Consider the following 23,959-nt stretch of genomic DNA (forward strand, 5'->3'; position numbering starts at 1 on the left):
GCCAGCGACCTGAGGCCAAATTTGGAAGAAGCCCCATCGTTCTTTGGCACCCTCTCCCCCCCCCCTTTTAGTAGCTCTCCCCAGTGCCCTCAGAGCTCAGCTCAGATTTTTCCAAAAAGCCTCGTTAAAGGTTAGATTCGTGCCTGTCTCCACTTCAGTCGGTTGCCATGGCATCAGGAAGGCAATGTCCTGAGTAGCAAGTGAATTGAATTTAAATGAGACAGGTTGCGGCAAAGTCTCCTGCAGCACTCTCCCCCTCCCTGAGCCATCTGGGGCCAGGGGCAAGATACAGATCCGGACAACTGGAGATGGTCTTGGCTCCAATGGGAGACCTTGACCTTTTTAAGTTAAGATCTTGGCCAGGTCTCTGTTTGTCTGAGGCAACGCCCATTCAGTGGTTATGGGCTAGATAAGAAAAGAGGTCCAAAAAATGGCCTCTTTTACCTAGTTAAAAAAAAATCCATTTGGGAGAGGAAGACCCTCAGAGTTTCTGAGTAAAACAGAAAAATTGCTATATACATTCACTGAGAGCCATCAGTACCCAAAAAATGACAAAGGTAGGCCAATTAGCAAAAGAGTGATTTGGGTTTAAGGCATGGTTCTTAAAAAAGAAATCCAGCCCATAAACCCCAAGATATCTTTCCAGGTTTCAGCAATCAAAATTTATTGGTAAGGGTATGATTCCATATGTGCACAGAGAGAGAGGAGGGAGAGGAAGGAAGGAGGGAAGGAAGGAAAGTAGGAAGGAAAGAGGGAAAGAAGGAAAGAGGGAAGGAAGGAAGGAAAGTAGAAAGGAAAGAAGGAAGGAGGGAAAGGAAAGAGGGAAGGAAGGAAGGAAAGTAGGAAGGAAGGAGGGAAAGAAGGAGGGAGGGAAGGAAAGAAAGAAAGAAGGAAGGAAGGAAGAAACAAAGGAAGGAACAAAGGGAGGAAGGAAGGAAGGAAAGGAGGGAAAGAAGAAAGCAAGGGAAGAAACAAAGGAAAGAAGAAAGGAACAAAGGAAGGAACGAAAGAAGGAACAAAGGAAGGAAGGAAGGAAAGAGGGAAGGAAGGAAGAAAGGGAAGAAAAGGAAGGAAGGAAGGCAGGAAGGAAGGAAGGAAGAAAGGGAAGAAAAGGAAGGAAGGCAGGAAGGAAGGAAGAAAGGGAAGAAAAGGAAGGAAGGGGGAAGGAAGGGGGAAGGAAAGAAGAAAGGGAAGAAAAGGAAGGAAGGAAGGCAGGAAGGAAGGAAGGAAAGAGGGAAGGAAGGAAGAAAGGGAAGAAAAGGAAGGAAGGAAAGAGGGAAGGAAGAAAGGGAAGAAAAGGAAGGAAGGAAGGAAGAAAGGGAAGAAAAGGAAGGAAGGAAAGAGGGAAGGAAGGAAGAAAGGGAAGAAAAGGAAGGCAGGAAGGAAGGAAGGAGGGAAGGAAGGAAGGAAAGAAAGAAGGAAGAAGGGAGGGAAGGAAGGAAGGAAAGAAGGAAAGAGGGAAGGAAGGAGAGAGGGGAGGGAAGGAAGGAAAGCAGGAAGGAAGGAACAGAGGAAGGAAGAGAGGAGGGAAGGAAGGCAGGAAGGAAGGAAGGAAAGGAAGAAGGGAGGGAAGGAAGGAAAGAAGGAAAGAGGGAAGGAAGGAAAGCAGGAAGGAAGGAGGGAAGGAACAGAGGAAGGAAGAGAGGAGGGAAGGAAGGAAAGAAGGAAGGAAGAGAGGAGGGAAGGAAGGAAAGAAGGAAGGAAGGAGGGAGGGAAGGAAGGAACAAAGGAAAGAAGGAAGGAACAAAGGAAGGAAGGAAGGAAGGAAGGAAAGAAGGAAGGAAGGAAGGAAGGAAGGAAGGAAGGAGGGAGGGAAGGAGGGAGGGAAGGAAGAAAGGGAAGAAAAGGAAGGAAGGAAGGAAGGAGGGAAGGAAGGAAGGAAGGAACAAAGGAAGGAAGAAGGTTGCCCAGCTGGACCTGGCCAGTTGGGTCCCAGTAGGGCAGCTACTGCTACACGGGGGTTGTTTGCCTCATCTTTCTCTTTTTTCCACTTCAAATTTCACTTTTCATGGAAAAGTACTGAGTGAGTCATTGCCTCTGGAACTATCTCCAGAAGATGTCAGGTAAACAAATCCCAAGCCGTGCAGCAGTCGATGTTATTGAGTGTTTGTTTCAGCGCCTGTAGAGAAGGAAGGGAGGGAGAGAGGGAGGGAGGTGTTCTATATATTATAGACAGACAATAATGGGAGAGGAAAGAGGCCTGGGGTGAGTTTCCAGCTCTGTTGCTGCCCTTATAGGACATGGACAAGTCATTGATTACTCTCCATGTATCTGATTTATGAGCAAGGCAAGACAACAGTATTTTGGTTGAACTGGGAAGACGCTGAGGGACCCCCAGTCCTCCCAGTTCCCTCCAGTGCTTCAATTTGCTTGGTACGGGAACAAAATGACAAAGACAGATGTGAAGCAAAGCCCCCAGTGCCAGAGATTGAAAGCCAGCTCAGCTCGAGGATGAGTCATGCTCCAAGAAAAGTCTGCAGTGGCTAGGCCTTGACGTCAGAGGCCCTTTAAGCACTGACTCCTGATGCCCAAGAGAGGGGGTGAGCAGTAATGAAAAGCGTCACTTGTGCGTCAATGCTCCGAAGTACGCGGCTGGAAGCTGTGTGTTCCTGACAATATTACAGATTCACAGATTTAGAGAGAAAAGGGGCTTTAGGGGCCACAAGGGACCACCCCTTATCTTGCAGATGAGGGGACCTAAAGCTGATGGAAGTTAAATGGTGCCACAGTGCATAGAGCCCCAACCCCTGCAGTCAGCAAGGTTCACCTTCCCGAGTTCAAATCTGGCCTCAGACACCTAGTAGCTGTGGGGCCCTGGGCAAGCCACTTAACCCTGTCTGCCTCAGTTTCTCCATCTGTAAAATGGACTGGAGAAGGAAATGGCAAATCCCTCCAGCATCTCTGCCAAGGAAACCCCACATGGGGTCACAAAGAGTCAGACACAAATGAACAACTTCTCAAATGAATCTAAAGCTCCCCAGACTTCATTCTCCTCCTCCCCACCCATTACCCAGGGTTCATAGCTTCCTGCTGTGTAGAGTATAAAATGGAATGGACTTGTTCCCCGACAGTAAACGGTTCAGCCCAGGCCGCTTCTAGTGGCCTCTCCCTCCCCACGGAGACAACTGGAAGGGTCCAGGCCCTGGATAAAGGGAGAGCAAACAGGTTTACCACCTCCACAGAGGCCTCCTCCTTTAACCCAGGGCTCTATCCTCCTAGAGATGTGAACTGGAGAGTAGGCAGGTCTAATTTCTAGTTGTATCTTCTTAATAAAGGCTTTTTGATCCACTCATCCACACCCTCTACATATATACAGAAAAATATAAAATATATAAAATAAATGAAAAAATATATATCAATAGAGTGAATTTAAGAGAAGGAGCAGAAGGGGCCTAGCTCAAGTTTCCCTTTGTACTTTACCTCCATTAAAGTCTTCTTCCATTGCCTGATTGTGGGGTGGAAATGACTCTTAGTTTTACATGGCTGAGGAGACCAAGCTCTGGAAGGACCCCAAAAGCTCTCAGGGCTCCAAGGATGGGCCCAGTGATGGCAACTGCCTGTGCCTATTCTTGCAGATGAGCTGGCTAAATTCAGAGAGGCCTATCGCCAAGGGACCCCAGGAGGGTTCATTTTTCAGGCCTAGTAATTCTCAAATCCCATGTGCTCAGCTGAAAAGGGGTCGTAGTTATTGGGGACTGCTCCACCTCCCCACCAGCCCATTGCGGTCCCTCCCAAGGCCTGTGGTTTGTGGCTTCCAAACAAACTTTGGTCAGTCACCAGCTGGCACCAACCCACCTTTTCCAGGTGATTATTCCTCTTTCCCCCTTCCCCCAAACACTCCAGGAAAGCCTCCCTCCTGGCTATTCTGCCTTGGACATTCCCTTTCCTATCTCTTTGGCTCTGGCCGCCTCCATGCTCACTTGGGGTCCAGTCTCCCCTCACCTCAGACTTCAAAGCTCAGCCGAGTGGCCCTTCCTAAGCAGGGGGGCCTTACTGAACACTTGGTGCTCCTCCAGCCCCAAATGCATTGATTCCTTATGTACTCACCGAGTAGGAGCTGGTTTTCCCAAGTACTAGGTGAGCTCCCAGAAGCCAGGACTGTTTCATTCCTATCTTTATGTCCTTAGCACCTGGCAGGTGTTCGGCACAAAGTAGGTCCTTAATGAATACTTATTGATCGAATGATTATTCTCCTGTAGAACTATGGCTAGAAGGAACCATAGGAATCACATGTCCAAACCGGCTTTTTACATAGAAGGAAACTGAGGTCTAAAGGAAATAAATAGTAGAGTCAGATCGTTAGACTCTAAACAAATCAGAGCTTTGATCATCTGTATTGAGGAAGAAAAGGAGGCAAGAGAGAGACAAAGAGGAACAGAAAGACCACGGTGGCTGCACAGAAGACTGCAGCAAAAGCTTCCCCTTCCCAATGCCTCCCTCCGCCGTTATGGGGATGGATGGAAGGTGCCCGGAGAGAAGTTCAAGGGCATCTGGCGTACGGGACAAAAGAATGGGGAATGGCTGCTGTTTTGAATACTGCAGCCCATAGGTTTCTTCCAGTGGGCCAGAACCTGTGAGAAACATATGACTTGGATTCCAAAGATTAATAAATAAGATAAAACTAGGTAATAAATAAAAGCATCAGTTCAAGTACTGAAGCCCTTTTCCCTGCCAGATTGGGAGGTCATTCTCAGGACTCAAGGGTGTGTAATACTGAGATCTCTTAAGGCCCCGGCAGCTGCCCTCTGGGTCACCGTCTGTCAGGGATCCCTGAGTTTGGTTATCTTTGTGGGGCCCCAAAATGTGAGGCCCAGAGAACCACCCACAGCGATACCAAGTGAAAGGAAGATTTATGGCTCTCTGCAGTTTCAAACCCAAGCTTCACCTACAGTAAGCTCCAGGGAGCCCTTCTACCAAGTGAGGAAATCTGCAACAGAAGAATGTCCCTTTCCACACCAGACCTTAGACTTCACGGGTGGAGGGAACTTTGAATGGACGTGCCCCTTACTGATTCAACTCTGCAAACGTTGGGCAACTTAATGGTTTTAGAGAAGCACCACCCTCCTGGCCACTCAGCCTCTCTTACCTTGGACTCCTTCTTTCTTCACATCAAGTTCCATGAACTGGGCTCTGTCTCTAATGGAGCCAAGCAGGCTTTTGGAGAAGTGAAGGAGAGCCGTGAATGGTGCCGGTGCCTGGCATGGCCCTGGCGCCATTGGTTTCCAATCTAAGCCTTGGAAAGGGACTGGAGGCCATCTGGTCCAACTGGTCCCTGATGGGTGTGGCCCTTCCACTGGACTGGAAATCCTTCTAATAATGTGAGCACTTAGCTCATATCTCTCCATCTATTCAACAAAAAGTAGCTCAACTCCATGGGTCTGTGGGTTAATATACATTTATTAAGCCTTGTGCCAGGTAGTGTGCTAAGCACTAGGGATACCTGCCCTCGAGGAGCTCATGATCTAATGGGGAAGACAACATGAGAACACATGTATACAGAGCATGCTATGTACAGGATAAATAGGAAATAATGAAGAGAGGGGAGGCCCTGGAGACATCCCTTGTCACAACAGGAATAGCATTTAGTTTGTGAGGATTGGTTCTTGATAGAAGCAGAAACCCCAGATTTCTGTTCACTATGGTTTTGGGGACTCTCCCCAATTCCTGTGGGCCACTCTTAGGTAAAAGGAGCAGGAAAAGTCCAGTCACAACTGGATGGCCGAGAATTTCTTAACGACTTTGGGTGTTAAAGGGCAGGAGGCTCCCTAAGAGACCAGTCCAACTGGTCCAGTTTTGCCTTTGGGTGAACACATACTGGCAGGCCAAGGGACTTGCTCAGAAATGAGCAGATTAGTCCAATTTCTGGTGAAGCTGTAAAATGTAAATCCCTAATTTTGATCCGTTTTATCAACAAACCAGAAGAGGAGAGCTGAGCCAGGTGCAATAATAGCAAATGGGCCAATCAATTTAGGGATCCAGAAGGGCGCTGGCTGGAGCTGAGGAGTGGGAGCACTCCAGGCCTTGGGCAAAGGCTTGGAGGTCGGAGTTGAGGCATTGGAACGTGCAGTTAGGAACAACTAGGGTTGGCTGCAGTGTGCAGTGTGGCCTTCCCCAGCCCCTTTTAATCCTAGCGCTTCCTCTTTGTAATTATTTTCTATTTTTTATACCGCATATAGCTGGCTTTGTACATATTTGTTTGCACAGTCTCCCCCATCAGAGGGCAGGGACTGTCTGTTGTCTTCTGCACATAGTAGGCTCCTAATAAATGTTCTTGACGATTCATGGAACGAAGAGCAGGTTGGAGGCACGTGGTGTTGCAGGGGCATTAGGGACAACGTAGGGCCGTTTGGAGCGGGGCGACAGCCAGACCTAGGGACTCAGGGGCATTTTGGGGGGCATTCCTGGGATTTCCTCGGCCAGCCCTCGGAGAATGACCCGGATGAAGGGGGCAGGGGTGAGGCTGCTGCCTCGTTTTATAGGGGAGGAGGCGCGCAGCCAGAGACGGGGCTCGAACCCACTACCCAGGGCAGCCTTCTCTAACTCTCAGAAAAGGAGGGGGCCAGGGCCTCCGTAACCAAGGTAACCGTCTGAGACAGGCACCCGGCCTCAGCCCCTACCTCCGCCTTCCCAGTGTCCTCCTAGGGCTCGGCGCGGGGAGCGGCTGCCGACTGCGCACGTGCGGACCTGGAGGTCCCCCTCCTCCTCCCCCGCCCTCCGGACGCCGGCGCTTGGGCCTCGCCAGCCTCCGTACAGGCCCGTCGCGGGCTCCACGTTGGCTGCGCAGGCGCACTTGGCGCGTCGCTCTCCTACCGGGCCTCCGTCGTCGCCGTAGCTGCCGCCGCCGCCGCTGCCGCGGCTGGATGGATGGGGGCGCGGAGGGCGGGCCGAGGCGAGGCGGGGAGGGTGGGGAGCGGAGCCGGAGCCGGTGCCGGAGCCGGGAGCAGCAGCAGCAGCAGCAGCGGCCGCGGAGGACGCGGCCCGAGGCTGAGGGAAGCAGAGCGGCCGCCGCGTCCGTGAGGCCTCCGCGGGGCCCGGCCGGAGGCCCGAGGCCCGAGGCCCCCGCACCATGTTCAAGAAGCTGAAGCAGAAGATCAGCGAGGAGCAGCAGCAGGCGGCGGCCCAGGTACCCGGGGGGGCGGGGAAACTGAGGCACAGGGGGAGGGGTAGGCGAACCTCGCTCTCGGTCTGAGTGATTGGCTCCCGAGACCCAGGAGTGACCGGGGAGGACCCGGAGCCCCCCCGAGGGGGGCCAGGACCTCCGACTCCTGCGGCAGAGCCGGTCCGGACGCCCGCGGAGTGCCTCAGTTTCCCCCTCTGTAAGGCGGGCGGGACGATAGCCCCCCCCCCTTCCCCTCCCCCTGGCCCGGAGTGATCCTCGGACCCTCCCCTGGTGACGGGGGCGTGGGCTTGCCCGGTCCGAGCCCGGGACCTTGGGCCGGTGCGGTCACGTGCGCCCCCGAACTTTGGCCCCTCCCCCCAGCCTCGGCCTGAAGACGGGGACCCCGCCCCCGGGGTTCTCTCTGAGCCCGGCCCGAGGGTCTCCCTGCTTCAGCCCGGGCTGTTTGGCCCCGGCGAGGTTCGGCCGACTCTGCCCCGTCGGGCCAAGGAGTTGAGCGAAGTGCTGGTGACGTCACAGGCCCTGCCTTAGCAAAAGCAAACTTGGGCGGACTTTGGCCTCCCGCCTCCGGGAGCGCGGGTGTCCCACGTCATCAGCCCTCCTTAGCGAACTTTCCTCTCGGGGCGGAGCCGGAGACGCCAAAGTTTTCTTTCTTTTGAATTTTGTGCCCAAAACTTTTAGGCGATACTTGAAGAGTGGTAGCAGCTGATAACAGGCTCTGAAGTGTTGCCCTTGCACGGTTACGGTATCCAGGGCCTGGCGGAGTGTCATTGGACCCTCATTAGGAGGCTGGCGGGCCGGTGCTCTTCTTATCTCCTTGGATGTAGTGACTTGCCCCGGGGCCGGTAGAATAACCATACTTTATTGCTGTTCAGTCATTTTCAGCTGTGTCCGACTCTTTGTGACCCCATTTGAGGTTTTCTTGGCAAAGACATTGGAGTGGTTTGCCATTTCCTTCTCCAGCTCATTTTGCAGATGGAGGAGAGACTGAGGCAGACAAGGTAAGTGACTTCCTCAGGGTCCCACAGCCAGTAAGTGGCTGAGGCCAGATGTGAACCCAGGTCTTCTGGACGCCAGGCCTGGCACACTATCCACTGCTCCAGAAATCATAAGTAGCTGATATTTATTTGGCGCTAAAGGGTTGGTGTAGTGCTTTATATACATTGTCTCATTAGATCGTCATGCGAGTTCTGAGGTAACTGTTTTCCCTCTTTTTTTTTTGAGGCTATTGGGGTTAAGTGAGTTGCCCAGAGTCACACAGCTAGTGAGTGTTATGTGTCTGAGGCCAGATGTGAACTCGAGTCCTCCTGTCCCCTATGCTCCATCCATTGCACCATCAGCTGCCCCATTATCCCTCTTTTACAGATACGACTAATGAGGCTCAGAGTGGTTAAATACTAGTATGTGTCTGAAGCAGGATTTGGACAAAGGTCTTTCTGACTCTGTCTTCTCTGCTTTATGTCCCACCAGGAAGCTGAGTTAGTCGGCTAGTCAAGGACCATTTATTAAGTGCCAACTCTGTTGCAGGCAGGGTGCTCAGTTCTAGGGATGCAGTACTGATTTCCTGCCCTTCTGGAGCTCCCGGCCTAAGGAGAGGGAGGTCGGGATGCACCGCGAGATCTGAGATGGCTTTCTCTTGTCTTTCCATGCAGCCCGTGTAGTCAAGTAATTGGGAACGAGGCTGATTGTGTGTTTTTGGACAGTCTGCCACATCCCGGTCTCAGCTTTCTCAGTTGGTTTGTTACGTAGAGTTTTCAAAATCAGGGGATTGTTGTTCGTCCTTCATTCTTGAAGATGACCGCTGACGTCCCTAGAGTGATGTCCTGACCTTTGAGTGGGTTGGATTTAAGTGAGACAGCTGCACAAAGAAGTCCAGGGGCAAGACAAAAGTCTGGGTGACCTTGGACTTCCTCAGTGAAGTTTGTCTGAGGCCACTCAAGGGAGTAACGACGGAACCATTTGCTTTTTGATTATGCAGAGATTGATAGTGGGGAGCACTGAGAGCTTTGTGCCAAGTTGTGTTCTGCTGCCAAGGGTCCAGGGAGACAACAAAACTTACAGGCCCCTCTCCATGAGCGCTTCATGGTGTTGTACTCGGCTTTCTAGTATTCCTAGTATTCGTGTGGAGGCGGCTCTGGCCAGGGCAGCGCAGGCTTGGACAGATTCTGCTGCCTTGGGAAAGCCTGGGGTAATGGGGCAGCTAGGTGGTGCCGGCCCTGAAATCAGGAGGACGTGAGTTCAAATCCAGCCTCAGACCAAACACTCGACACTTACTAGCTGTGTGACCCTGGGCAAGTCACTTAACCCCAATTGCCTTTAAAAAAAAAAAAAGATGGCCTGACCTACTGTCCAAGAACAGTCTGGCTGAAGTATTGCCAGAGGGGGCTGAATTTTTGGTCCATGGTGATTTTCCCAGACTATCAGGTTATCAAGAGCATTTAATCTGCTGGAGTGAAAGAAATGCCTTCACGGAAGAAATTACAGATTCTTGAGTCAGTGACAATGAGGGATACAAAAGGGAAAAAGTAAAATGATACCTGTCCCCAAGAAGACGAGAAATCAGCAGAGAAATAGGACATGTGGGAAAGTAACTAAAAGTTAGATAACCTGAGGGAAGCCTGAGAGATGCCCAGCAGAGCCATGGAGTCATTTGGGTTGGGAAAGATCAGGTTGTACAGATGGCCCTCTTTACAACATCAAGTGCTTCTCTGGGCTGTATTCCCAGGAGTAGAATTCCTGGGTCAGAAGTTCTGACCTGTTTAATGGCTCCAGCTTAGAGCCAGATTACTTTTCAAAACGATCACACACCATTACTTTTATGAACACTTATGCCACACAGTCACTTTGTCTTTGCTAATGAATGCTTGTGAGGTGGTAGTTCCTCGTTGTTTTAAATGGCATTTCTTTATTTTTGTGTTTATTTACTATGAGTTTCTTTTGGGGATTGTTCATATCGTGATTTTGTTGGTCCCGTAGAGATTGGATACTTAATTTGTATCAGGGCAACGTTGGTAGAGACTCAGGCCTTATACCCCTAGGAGATGTGTACACGTTTTTGTTTATTTTTTGGTGGTTGTTGTCAGACCTGGGATTTTATTGGGATGGAGAACTCCATGTTTGGAAACTCCTGGCAAGGAACATTTGCAACTCTTCTTTAACTTTTAGTCTTTTTTGGGGGGGGAGGGGGAGGTAATTGGAATTAAGTGATTTGCCCAGGGTTACACAGCTCATAAGTGTCTGAGTCGGAGGCTGGATTTGAACTCGGATTCCTCTGGCTTCAGGGCCAGTGCTCTATCCACTGTGCCACCTAGCTGTCCCTAGCTTATAGTCTTAAGTCTTAGTGTCTGGGCCACTGAGAGGTTGAGGTACCTTGTTCTGGGGTACGCAGCTAGTGTATGTCAGACTCAGGATTTGAGCCTGAGTCTTTGTGATTCAGAGGCCTTATCTTTGTCTCCTGTGTCCCATTGTTTAAGTGGTGTGACCTACTCAAATAATACTAGCCTCTTAGCGTGGGTAAGTGAGTCAGTCAGGAAGCATTATTAGGCATTTACAGTGTGCCAGGCACTGTGTGAACAGCCCAAGGAGCTCACAGTCTTAATGGAGGAGACTGCGTGAAAATAAGAGGCGACATTAAAGACATCTAGGGAGCAGGTGGAAAGCGGTCTCATAGGAGAAGGCACTGCCATCTGGGGCTTGAGTGGATGGTGACCTGTGTCTTGAAGGCACCCAAAGGCAGGGGGAAAGAGGGAGGGCATTCCAAGCATAGTGAAAAAGCGCAGAATCAGGAGATGGCCTGGCATGTTTGGGAACAGGAAGCAGTGCAGTGTAGCTGGATTCTAGGGACATGTATGATGAGACTGGAAAGGTAGGAAGGAGCGAGGTTCTGAAGAACATTAAGTGCTGCGTGGAGGACTTCAGATGGGCTCCTGGAGGTAGTAGGCAGCCACAGGAGTTCTTTGGGTAGGGAGGGATGATGTAGTCACTCTTATGCTTTAGGAAAATCACTTTAGAAAACCAGGAGAGGATAGGGTGTGGTAGGGTGAACCTCAAGAGCCAGAAGGCTTCTGCAGGTGTCCTGGCGTGAGGTGACGAGGACTCAGAATATGCTTGTGGCTGTGGATGTATGGCTGAGATGTCATGAAGGTACTGAAAAGATCAGGTACCAGCAGGGCGGCATCAGTATCAGAAGAGAGAAGGGCGAACATAGGAGAGATGGTATCAATTGGCAGCAGATTGGATGTGGGGCTGGTGGTGAGAGAGCCAAGAACTGAGGATTCCCCTGGATTGTGACTTTAGGTGACAGGGAGAATGGCAGTAGCATTGTGTAATGGGGACTGGAAGAGGGGAAATAATGAGTTCAGTTTTGGACACGTTGAGTTTTAAGATGTCTATGGAACACGCAGTTCCCAGTGTCCAACAGGCAGTTCCATATTTGAGCCTGGAGGGTCAGCAGAGAAGTTAAGGCTGCATAAGTAGATTTGAGGATAATTCGCATCGACATAACAGTTAAATATGTAGGACCTGATGAGATCACCAAGGGAAGAGGGCCCAGGGCAGAGCCTGGGTGATACTCGGAGTTAACAGTGACCCAGAAGAATGTCCATCGAGGATGACTGAAAAGGAGCAGTCAGATTGGTAGGAGGAGAAGCAGGAGACCAGAGGGCTATGAAATCCTAGGGAGAAGAGACTATTGAAGAGGGATTGAGAGCGTTGGAGGTTGCAGAGAGGTCAAGAAACATGAGGGTTGAGCAAAGACAGCGAGGAGGTCATTAGTTCCTTTGGAGAGGTCTGAGCCAAATTGTAGAAAGAAGAGAGTGAGAGGGGCGAAAGTGGGGTAGCCATTGTAGATGGCCTTAAAGAGTTTAGCCATGAAAGGGAGGAGGGGTAGGTGATGACAGCCAATGGGCATAGGTGGGTCAGGCGAAGGCTTTTTGAGGGTGGGGGAAATATGGCCCCTCTGTAGGCAGTAAGGAAGAAGCCAGTAGACAGGGATAGGTTAAAGATAAAGGAGAGAGTGAGGGTGATAGAGGGAGCAGTCCGTTGGAGAAGACGGAATGGCATCAGCCAATAAACATTTATTGAGTACCACCTTTGTACGTGTGGGTGTTTAGTTGTTTCCGTCATACCTGACTCTTCGTGACCCCCGTTGGGGTTTTCTTGGCAAAAATCCTGGAGTGTTTTGCTGTTTCCTTCTCCAACTCATTTTACAGATGAGGGAGTGGAGGCAGGCAGGATAAAGTGACTTGCTAGTGAGTATCTGAGGTCATATTTGAACTCGGGTCTTCTGACTTAGGTCCAGCACTCTGTCCATTGTGCCATCTACCTGTCCCCCCAAATAGATACCCGAGTGGTTTGCCATTTCTTTTTGTAGCGGATTAAGGCAAACAAGTGAAGTGACTTGCCCAGGGTCACAAAGCTAGTAAGTGTCTGAGGTAGGATTTGAACTTGGGTCTTCCAGACTCCAGGCCCAGGTGTTCATCCACTTCCTCCATAAATATGTAGTGGTAATTATTGCTTTTCAGTCATTTAGTCCTGTTCCACTCTTTGTGACCTCGTATGGGCTTTTCTCGGTGAGGATACTGGAGTGGTTTGCCATTTCCATCTCCAGTAGATTAAGGTAAACAGTGGTTAAATGACTTGCCCAGGGTCATACAACTAGTGTCTGAGGCTGGATTTGAACTTGGATCTTCCTGACTTCAAGCTCAGCCCTCTATCCACTGAGCCACCTAGCTGCCTCCATTATATGCATTATGTCCACCACGTGCCTAGCACTGTGCTAAATGCTGGTGATACAAAAAGAGGTAAGAGACAGCCCCTGCCCTCAAAGAGTTTACAATCTAATGGGGGAAGCAACATTCAAACAAATATATACAGAGCGAACTATATGCAGGATAAATAGGAAGTAATCAACAGAGGGAAAGCACTAGAATGAGAGGAGTTGGGAAAGACTTCTAGTGAAAGAAGGGCTTTTAGTTGGAACTTAGAGGAAGCTGTCTTCAGCAAGGTCCCTTATGTTCAGAGGGCTTTGCCTTGGCAAGGAGAAGGGCTGTCTCCTTTGGTGAGGGGATAGTGGCAGAGGCATCTCGATTCTGAAAAAGGAGGAGGAGGGAGAAGAGAGACTTTTTGGTGAATCGCCTCATCTTGTTTCAGGGAAATATGAAGTGAGTTTCTGAGCTGAGACGGTGGGAGAAAGGGAACTGGGAGAGGCTTGAGGAAGGGCGAGAGCGTCTGGAAGAGCCTTTTGGGGGGGGGGTGCCCACAGCGCCACAGCTAGCGAGTGTCTGAGGCAGGATTGGAAGTCAGCTCTGCCTGACTCTCGGCTTAGCAGTCTCCAGTGTGTCATCACCTAGAATGTCTGTGTGGGGCAACTGAGTAGGAGGCATTGAGGATGGCAGCGAGGCTGCGAGCCTGGCGGTGCGAGAGGTGGGTTTGGGGGAGATGATGAATTCTCTTTTGGACTTGTTGAATTGGAGATGTCTGTAGGACGTCCAGTTTGAAATCTTCCGAAGGCAATTGTTAAATGGGGGTTTGAAGCTTGAGAGAGACTAGGGCTGGACATATTGATCTGGGGATCCTAAGTGTAGAGATGATAATTGAACCCTTGGGAGTTAATGAGAATGCCAAGTAAGAGGGTGCAGGACCGAGCCTTGGGGTACACTCCTAGTCGGTGGGTGTGACACGAATGAAGATCTAGCAACCGGGGAGCCATCAGACAGTAGGAGAACCAAGAGAGAGTAATGTCACCAAAAAAAAAGGAAAGCTGAAAAAGAACGTTTCCTGGAGAAAGGGGTCCAGAGTTCAATGCTGCTGACAGGTCAGGAGGGATGAGCACTGAGGAAAGACCTTCAGATTTGGCACTTCAGAGGTTATTGGTAACTGTGGAGAGAGCAGGGTTGGTAAAGCATGGGGAGATTGTAAGCCAGATTCCTCAGAGAGTGAGAGGAGAGGAAAGGCGGGGACTGGAGAGAGAGTTTACTTCTGTTGCTTCGTTTTGCAGATGAAGGAAACAGAGCTCCAGAGAGGCTTAAAGATCTGTTTAAGTTTACACGGCCAGTTGAGGCATGTGTCTTCTCTGACTGCCAGTTCAGGGGGGCCCTTTCCACAACCTCATGTGGGCTCTCCTTTTTTTTGGTGGTGTCAGTGTGGCCCCTAACAGAGAGAATGTGGCGCTGGAGGTCACAGCACTCGTGATTTTTGTGATTTTCCTCCATAGGTCCCTTCCATTTCACCTGCCCCAGCAGGGACCAGGAGCCGGACATCTTCTCTTACAGAACAGCATGATGATGGTACGCCCAACAGAGAGGTCAGTGTGGAATTGGTTTTCTTATCATTTCTCACATTTTGGGGGAGGGTGGCTAGGCAATGGGGTTAAGTGACTTGCCCAAGGTCACACAGCTAGTAAGTATTATATGTCTGAGGCCAGATTTGAACTCGGTCCTCCTGAATCCAGGGCTGGTGCTCTATCCACTGCACCATCTAGCTGCCCTCTTTATCATTTCTCACAGGAGGCACATCAGTTGTGACTCAGGTGGCCAAGATGTTAGGTGTGAGGGTGGTGGAATTTCACTGATGGGTGTTATTTGGAAATAGTAACATAGATCATATTATCTCTACCAGTAGGGAGGCTAGGCCTGTGATTTCACTGTCTAGGGGACTGGGACATGAGAATACTTCTGCCAATGCAAGTCAGCACCTCCTCTGCAGACACTCATTGCCTAGAGGGCATTGGCTTTACAATGATCATCATAAACCTTTGTTCTGAGAAAATTGGCTTTCTTTGAACATTTTTCCTTACATAGAAGAATAATAATATGTCTTAAGTGGTGTTTAAGTTGCATATCATTTCATAAGATTATAGAATTAGAACTGATAATGACCTTTGAAGTTACTTAGGTCAGCTGTCTCAATTATTTGTGAGGCAACTGAGGCCAGAGAGGTAAAGTACCATGCTCATGGTCATCCATGTAATAAGGGGCAGGGCTGGGATTTGAATGCTGGTTCTCTGACCCCAAATGTGGTGCCTTTAATTTCTAAAACAGCTGTGAGGGAGGGAAAGAAAACTCATTTTAGGGATGAGAAAGTTTAGATTAGACTTGCTGATTCTCTGCAACCATAGTTCAAGCAGCTAGACTGAGAATTGAGGGTAGACTTTAATTAGGCTGTTTAATCACAGACATTCCTGGAAGTTTTTAAGGTTTACAGAGGACTTCCCATGTGTTCTCACGGGCCCCTCAGAACAATCGTGGCAGGTGGGAGTATGGCCATTGGGCTCAGAGAGGTTCAGTACTCCTGGTCACATGTCTCAGTGTCAAAATTTAAATCCAGGCCTTCCTGCTGTTAAATCCATATTCTTCCTCAGCTTCAGGCTTAGGGTGTCTCAGTCATTCTGATGGCTTCACACACACACATGCACATGCATGTGCACACACACATACTCATATATTATTTTTTTTATAATTATATTTTATTTTAGAATACCACTCTATTATCTCCATTTTACAGATGAGGAAACTGAATCATACAAATCTATCCAGCATTTGTTCTTATTGTTATACTGCATCTTTAAATGTTGTCAGTTGGTTGTAATTTTAAAAGTGATGCTGATGTTTTCTTTGAATTCTTAACTCACATAGTAAATTCATGTGTTTTTAGAGTTTGTTTTCAGGGTTAATGTTGTGTTATTATCTTAATGTTTATTCACAGATCTCACTAATTAAAAGGAAGTGGAATGATCGCTACCCAAGCTTCCATAACAGCTTAAAGATTCTGCTACATAATTGCTTTTTAAGTGAATTTTAAGAACTATTTTAAGTGTTTATAAAGTAAGCACACTCAAATTATTCTTTTCCATGTAGGTGGGAAAGCTTGCCTCCTTGAGGCAATTTTTTATAGGGACCCGAGACTTGCTTTCAGACTGACCCAGGGAAGCCAGAAGCTCCTTTAGTCTTTGGCCTTTCCCCCATGACAGGTTTCCTTTCATTGCTCAGTGACCTTGCACTTCATTGGGCCAGTTGGAAAGCTTCTGCACGGGGTAATTCATCGTTCCATGAGATAGACTGCTGTCCTCAAACCTCCATTATCTGCCTGCTGAGCATTTTCTGTACTATTAGGGAACTTTTGATAACAAACTAGCTCTTAAATTTGAATGAAATTTTCAGTCCTAGGCCTGGGATTTCATTTGTTAAGTCACTTTCTAGTCGTATATTTAATTAAAAGTACATTTTCATAGGGAGAATCTATGTAGCCATTGCTTTCTGGCTTTTTACTTTTGATGTGAGTCCTGTATTGTCAGGGATACTGATTTTTTGAGTCTCAAAATGCTATTGGCTTCTTCTTTTGAAGCAAAAATTTATTTATGCATTAATTTGATGCATGAAATTGGTTGTCTTTCAGTCATAATGCATAGGCATAATGTAGTTCAGTTCTACAAACATTATCAAGTGTCTACTATGGACAGAATTCAATGTAAATGCTTGGTGATCCACAGAATTCAGAAAAAAATATGATTCTTGCCCTTTTGGAGATTACAGTCTTTTTGGGGACATGACATACACAGACAACAATAATACAAAATAATCGAATTGCACACTAGAGGTGTGAGCAAAGTACTAAGTGAGGTCTTGTTTGGACAGGGGTGAAGGGAGGTCCTTGCCCATGTTGGGAATTGTGGAAGGCTTCCTGGAGGTTTTTGGCTTTAAAGGTTGGCTTAGGAATTACCTAGCTGGAGAAGAAGGTATTCCAGGTTAGATTTAAGCAAAGATGCTCAGTAGGATAGTGTGGGATACATATGGGTTGTGACAGAGTCCACTTAGCCATACACTAGAGTTTGTGGAGGAGAGTAGCATTAGATAATATATCTTTGGTGTACAGACTTACTAGCTAGATCAAAAGGATATGCACAGTTTTATAGCTTTTTGGGCATAGTTCCAGATTGTTCTTTAGAATGGTTAGTCCAGTTCACCATTCCGCCAACAGTTCATTATTATACCTATTTTCCCTCATCCCTTCTAGCGTTTGTCATTTCTGAAAGGTGTGAGGGTGGTACCTCAGAGTTCTATTTTGCTTTTCTCTAGTCAATAGTGATTTAGAGCATTTTTTTCATGTGACTGTAGATAGCTTTGATTTCTTCTTCTGAAAACTGCCTGTTCATATCCCTTGACCATTTGTTAGTTGGGGAATGACTTTTATTTTTATAAATTTGACTTAGTTCCCTGTATATTTGAGAAATGAGGCCTTTATCAGAGAAACTTGCTGTAAAATGTTTTGATATCACTTCATTGTCTGTGGTACCTTTTAGTAAAGTATACTGTTTTTGCTTTTGCTTTGTCTGAGATTATGATTGCTACTCCTGCCGTTTTTTTACTTCAGCAAAAACACAGTAGGTTCTGGTCTAGACCTTTATTCTAACCCTGTGTGCGTCTTTCTATTTCAAGTGTGTCTCTTATACAGCGTGGAATCGGATTCTGGCTTCTAATCCATCCTGCTATTCCCTTGTTTAGCGAGTTAGTTCATGCCGTTCACAGTTATCATTGGCTCTGTATTTCCCTCTGTATTTTCTTCTGTTTGTCCTTCTCTCTCTTTATCCTGTCCCTCCTCAGAAGTATGCATGCATGTATGTGTGTGTGTATGTACGTATATATGTATGTAGCCATGTATGGATGCGTGCATATATGCTCGTACACATACATGCACATATACAGTGCACGCATACATGCAGGCATACACACATGCACATACAATACATGTGTGTTATATATACACATACACTATATATATACGTGTGTGTATGTATGTATAAATATATGTAAAAATAAAGGCAAACAAAGATTCTAGGCTCTCCATCATCTTTTTTGCTTTTCTCTAGAATTAATAGAGCTTGATACTGAATTTGAGAAGTGGGGGAGAAGGAAAAGTTAAGAGTAATGATAATAAGTCTTATGTTAACTAAGATCCTTGGGGAATTGAGTGTTGTGGAGAAGTTAGTCTTTTTAACCAAAGGTTGATCTGAAATCTCTGTTCCAGCCCTCCTTGAAAATCTTGGTAAAATTTTCTGCCTCAGTAAATATATTATGATGAAGCAAACGGAATCTTTTCAATGATTACTGTCTTTGGGGTTATTAGAAACAAGAATGTGAATTACAGAGAATTGTACATTGGGGAGGTAAAAGAGAGGGAGGGGGTACTAGTTCCTGGAAGTTCCTTGGGAGGAAGGCTCTCTGCAGGGGAATTTGCAGCTAGCCTCATTCCTAGGGTTAGTCAGGCTTGAAAGATGGGGTTATGTGCCTCTTCTCTTCCCCTTATAGAAATAAGGGTAACATAAATGCCAGTAGAACCTTTGAAGGGGAAAACAAGTCAGCAAAGGAGCAGTCTTAGCAGAGTAGCCTTGGGAATGGGAGAGGAGGCATGTAAGTGCCTCAAGTCCATCTTCACACAGACTTTTCTTTAGCTCTGTTGGTATCTCACGTCTGCTCTCCTTTCTGGGCCCTCCCTTGTTTTTTTTCTCATAAATTCCTGATAACAGTATTTCAGTCATTTACCATTTTTCTTCTAAAAGCAGATTGTAGCAAAAATTCCAGTTAATTCTTAGGCTAAAAGCCGTTCCTTATAACAGAGAATAAGAAAGATAAGAGAAAAAGCATTTCAGCAAAACTAACTGACCCAGCAGCCATGCCCAGCAGTGCCCCTCCCCCTGCGTCCTCATATCTCTGGGTCCACATGGGAAGGATGATTCCTTTCTTAGGACACATCGTTTGTATGTGTTATCAGGATAAATTACATTGCTCTTTCTTGCCTTTATCTTTTTTTACACTGAGAGGGACTTTTTGGGGGGGGATATTTTTTTACTTTACTCCATAGTAGTTGCTTGACTAGGATTCTGTTTCCTGGAGAACATTTAATTTATATGTTAAGATTCTAAATTTTGCCTTCTGATAGAAAGTGTGATGCAGTGGATTTAGGGAGGAGGGGTGGAGAATCAAATGACAGATTAATCAGTGACCTCCAAGGTGTTTAATTGATGGCAGCTTAAGAATATATTTGCCAGCTCCAAGACACTGGTCATGTTGCTTCATCTGTGATGTCTTTTAAAAATGTAATGTACAATGTGCAGTAGTTTCTGTTGTTTTATTGCTTCCAAGTAGATCAGTGTATATTACAATGTAAGAGAGTCTGAGATACAAATTCTTGGCATCCTCAGACCTTGATAAATATACTTGGATGTTGTGGATTGTTCACTGTATCTCTAACCCAGACAGATGAAATGTTTTCGAGATTCTTAGAACTGTACTGAAAATGTTTGATGTTTGGAAAGAGCTGTTTTGATGTCTTACCCCTTGCTGGATTGACTTTAAATGTTTCTTAGCTATGACTCTGCCGTTTTGAGGGCATGTTCGTTTCATAGGTAGGACCTTTGACCATTAGTCATGGCATTTGCTATGTTTTTGGGTGCTAAACTCTGTGTAGTTTTGCTGCATTGGCATAGTGCTGAGTGCTGAGAAACAAGGAAAGGCCTTCCAATGGAGGAGACAGCTTTGGATTCTGCAATGTCTGTGCCACCAGAGCACAAACTCTGGGCAGGTCCTGCCCACCTGGAAAAGCAGAAAGTCTAAGCTTAGTGACTAGCTAAGTATAGAGAAGTTTGATGACAGAAGGCTGGCAGCTGGTCTTCTCCCCCCACCCCCGAGCCAGAAGCCTGAAAATTCTTCTTCCATTTTCTTCTGAGAGGTTAGGACTGCCTCCCTCCACAGTCAGTGGGTACATGTGAAAGGTGCATCCCTGAAGTAGGCTGGGTTTCCCCTTACTCTTCACGTTGCCTGGAATTCAGAGTTGGCAGTTAGGAGTGTGGAAAGAACACAGGCCTTTGAGTCAGAAGAACTGGCCGTAGACCCAGCTCTAAAGCGTTTTGTGTGACCTTGGCCAAGCAGGTTGTCTCTTGGGGACTTAGCTACAAAATTAAAGGGACTGGATGAGCTGACTTCTGAGGGCCCTCAAGCTTAAACGTTAGGAATCTCTAAAACAAATTCTTGGACTCTGCCTCAGTTATTGATTTACCAAAACTGCTTTGTCCTAATGGTGTGGTAACAGAGCTTTCAGTATTCACGATTTGATGCAATTATGAGTGAAACGAGTTTGTGTGCGTGCGTGTGCGTGTTGTGTACATGATCGCTTGTTTTCTGTCACATGATCAGTTGTTTGCTATTGGGAATTTTTTATTTTGATTTATTTTTTTGGTGAGGCAGTTGGGGTTAAATGATTTGCCCAGTCACATTGCTGGACTGTTACATGTCTAAGGCTGAATTGGAACTCAGGTACTCCTGACTCCAGGGCCGGTATTCTATCCACTGAGCCACCTAGTGGCCCCTTATTTGGTATTTTTTTTAGAAAGGCAACTTTCGTAGGCTACTTAAGTTGCAGAGGACCTTGCAGCCTGCATTGTAAGTTTCCTCATTTGGGAGCCCCACCACCCATAACATTAGAAGTCTGGTCCCTCTTTCCTGTTAAAAAGCAAAACAAAACCAAACCCAATTGAACTGGTTGTCTGATATTTTAGAAGATTCATGTTGCTCTTTGTAAATAAATTTATTTTTCATGTATAATATTTCAGTATCTTAGAGAATTTTCTCCAGGATAACTCGACTATAAAAAACAGTAGAAATATTCAGAACATGGAGCCATAGCAGGCAGAATCTTGAGTATTGTAATTCGTAATTATTCAGAAGTAGTTGTTGGTTTTTTACATGCTTGAGGCCCGAAGGCTTTAGTGATGTGTGTGAGGAAGTCCCTGCTGTCAGCACTCCTTCAGCCAGTTGAGCTATCACTTGTGTAGAGAAGATCCTGAGGAGCTGATCATCTGCCCAGCATCCTGCACGGCTGCAGCACAGGAAGACCCTGACAGGGCTTCCTGATCACAGACCCAGTGTTTTATCCACAGTGCTGTGTCAAGTCAAATGATATCGAGCGCTCACTCCATGTGGGACACTGTGTGAAGCACTGGGGATCGAGCTGAAAGAAAGATAGCCCCTGCCCTCTGGGAGCTGGCGCTGAGACTGGAAAGGCTGAGGGGGAGGGGAAGGCGCTTGCTGTGGGAGACGCGGTAGAGAAATTCCTGAAGAGTCGGGCGTGTATCCTAGCCGTGAGGGGAGTGAAGATCTGATGGCAGGGAAGCCAGCCAGTCAATCACGAGGTGAAGCTGTAGTGACGACAGAGGGGACCCCCAAGTTTGAGAAGTAGGGGAGAGGAGCGGCATTGCGGGGCATAGTCAGATGGTTGGCAGTGCTGCTTTCTTTGAATGTGTTTAGGGCAAAATGCCTTACTGTGTGTGAATGCACGTAAGCGAATGGGCAGAGACACTTTGTATGTGTACACGGGGACTTACCCTCTCTACATAGCTGTCTGGATGTATAAAAATGAACAGTTCAGCGCTTCATAGTGTCCTCTGGCATATTTACCTTTATGGGCATGGTTTGTTTGGGTTTTTTTTTGGCTAGGCAGTGGGGTTAAGTGACTTGCCCAGAGTCACACAGCTAGTGGGTGTTATGTGTCTGAGACCGGATTTGAACTCAGGTCCTCCTGTATCCAGGGCCAGTGCTCTATATCCACTCCACCACCTAGCTGCCCGTGGGCATGGGTTCTTACTTGAAACTGTTTAATATGCTACTTGTGTGCTACTTTGATACTTTTGTAGATTTTTATGAATATACCATTTAAAATTGTATTGTAGAAAAGCTGTGAGATCTCAGACTCCTCCCTGGCTTCTCTTCCTTATTGCTTCATTATTACTGATTAAATAACCTTGGTTCGATCTCAGTACTGCTCTGGCTCCTGAGATGTAAAAAAATGGAGGAGGTGATTAATTCCTAATCCCTTCTAAACTGCCGTTTGACTCTGCTACTAGACTGAAGCTCCAGCTGATGGCTTCCCTCTTGCTCCGTCTTGCTGTTTTTCCTTTTCTTCTGCCACCCCCTTGGTGCTGTCCTCTGTGTTCTCCCTTGGCTTTTGTGAACCTGCGCTTAGTGCTTCTTCTCCGTCCTAGACTTTTCCTGCTTGGTCTCTTTCCTGGCCCTTCATTCTCCTCCTGCCTCTTCCATGTGGACATTTCCCAGGCGTCTGTCTATAAGCTTATCTCCTCCTGTGATTTTCATTATTTTCTTTTTGTGGATCACTCTCAAAATCTATGGTCCGCCTCCATTGTCTCTTCCAAGCTCATTCATTTATGTAACAAATATTCATGAAGCCTTTGTGGGCAAAGCACTGCACTAAATAAACACTGGAGGATAGCCAAAAGGTAGTGAGACACAATCCCTTGTCCTCCCAGGGCTTCCAGTCTAGTAGAGGGGGAAGAGCCAAATACAGTTAACCATCATGCATCACATCACATGCTAAATGTATTAGTGAGTAACAAAGTGCCATGACAGGCTGAGGGATCCAGTTTATTCATGGCCCCGGGCCTGGGGAGGATTAGGGATGGAAATGGCCTTTGAAAGGAAAGGAGCTACCTTACAGGCATAGGAAACATGGCAGAGTTGGAGGATGGCTGAGGCCTGAGGCATTTGGGAGACAGGCTTGCCCCAATCATAGAGTGCCAGTTTGGAAGGGGAAATGGTGTCAGGTTATGGAGGGCCTTGAATGCTGGCCAATGCCTTTGAACTTTACTTGAGGCAGTAGGGAGCAATGGTAGATTTGTGAGCTGAATAGGGACTAGATCTTTCTACCTAAGAATGATTATTTTGACAGGGTCATCTATGGGATGAAGGTTAGAGTGAAGGCAGGAAGACCTGCTAGTAGATCAGGTTTCTCAAGTCCAAAGATCCTTTGTGCTTATCCTGGCATCTCCAGTGCCTCCCAAAGTGGCTGCCCCAGAGGAGAAGTTGACTGAATCATTCCCGTCTCCCCAGCTGGCCCTCCCAGTCCTCCTCTTCTCTGTGCCACCACTATCTTTCCAGCTACACAGACTTGGAGTCCTCATTGCTTACTTCTTCCTCCATCCACGCAACCAGTTTCCAAGTCTTGTTGTTTCTACCATGAAATATTTGTCATATCTGTTCTCTTCTCTCTCACTGCAACTACTGCTTAAAATGTCCATTTCTTTTCTGCTAGTCTGTTGGAATACCTGGGTATCTGGGTGTCTTGCTTTCACCTGATTGTTTTTTCATTCCATTCTTCATATTGTTGTAGAGCCGGCCTGCACGACTTGCAGGATTTTGAGCAGCCTGTGAAAAATGTAGAGGATGTTTTCCTGTGGTGGGCCACAGGTTGTGCAGGCCTGTTGCAGAGTATTGTTTCTAATGTAATTGTCTGGTCATGTAACTTCTCTGTGCACAAAACCTTCAGTGGGTTTCTATTGCTTCCTGAGTAAACTAGCCACTCCCAATGCTGGCATTCAAGGCTTTTCATAGTGTGGCTCTTCTAGCCACACTTAAACCTTTTGGCTGAACTGGGCTATCCTCCAGCCTCTCTTTGTGTTTCTCCGTCTCTCGTCTCTCTGCCCTTGCTTGTGCTATCCCTGAGCAATGTTTCCCACTCCTTTTCCAGTCTCTATGGGTTGAAATTTCTCCCTCCTTTACGGTTCTGTGTCCTTCGTGCAGCCTTCCTAGACTGAAAATTACTTCTTTCTCCTCAGATTTCTGCTGCCACTTTTCCCTGGACCTCTCCATTGTACTTTACTCACTCTCTTGTATTAATATTTGTATATATACATGTGTGCCCCCAATTAGATTTCAGGTTTTTTGAAAGCAGGATCTAGGTGATCTCGTAGAACACAGAGTCTTATACACAGTAGGCACACAGTAGCGTTTGTTGAATTGATTAAGAACATTATGCTTAATGAAAATTGGAGAACATCTG

At 47.1% G+C, this 23,959-nt stretch overlaps 1 protein-coding gene across 22 annotated transcripts in view; it reads left to right on the forward strand.

The window, feature by feature from the left end:
• Positions 1-6,864: 6,864 nt before the first annotated feature.
• GOLGA4 (golgin A4) overlaps positions 6,865-23,959 on the forward strand; it is a 151,342-nt gene continuing 134,247 nt past the window's right edge. For 3 of the 22 annotated variants that reach the window (XM_020979527.2, XM_020979525.2, XM_020979521.2), the window contains exons 1-2: positions 6,870-7,123; positions 14,331-14,420. In XM_020979527.2, the coding sequence (XP_020835186.1) occupies positions 7,067-7,123; positions 14,331-14,420 (147 nt within the window). In that variant the 5' untranslated portion in view covers positions 6,870-7,066. Of the gene's footprint in view, positions 7,124-7,829; positions 8,119-14,330; positions 14,421-23,959 lie in introns of those variants that run through there. The other 19 variants (XR_013485788.1, XM_020979522.2, XM_020979517.2 and 16 more) reach the window with 14 other exon arrangements.

The sequence above is a fragment of the Phascolarctos cinereus genome, unplaced genomic scaffold, assembly GCF_003287225.1.
Source record: "Phascolarctos cinereus isolate Bilbo 61053 unplaced genomic scaffold, phaCin_HiC Scaffold_4;HRSCAF=312, whole genome shotgun sequence".
NCBI lineage: Eukaryota > Metazoa > Chordata > Mammalia > Diprotodontia > Phascolarctidae > Phascolarctos > Phascolarctos cinereus.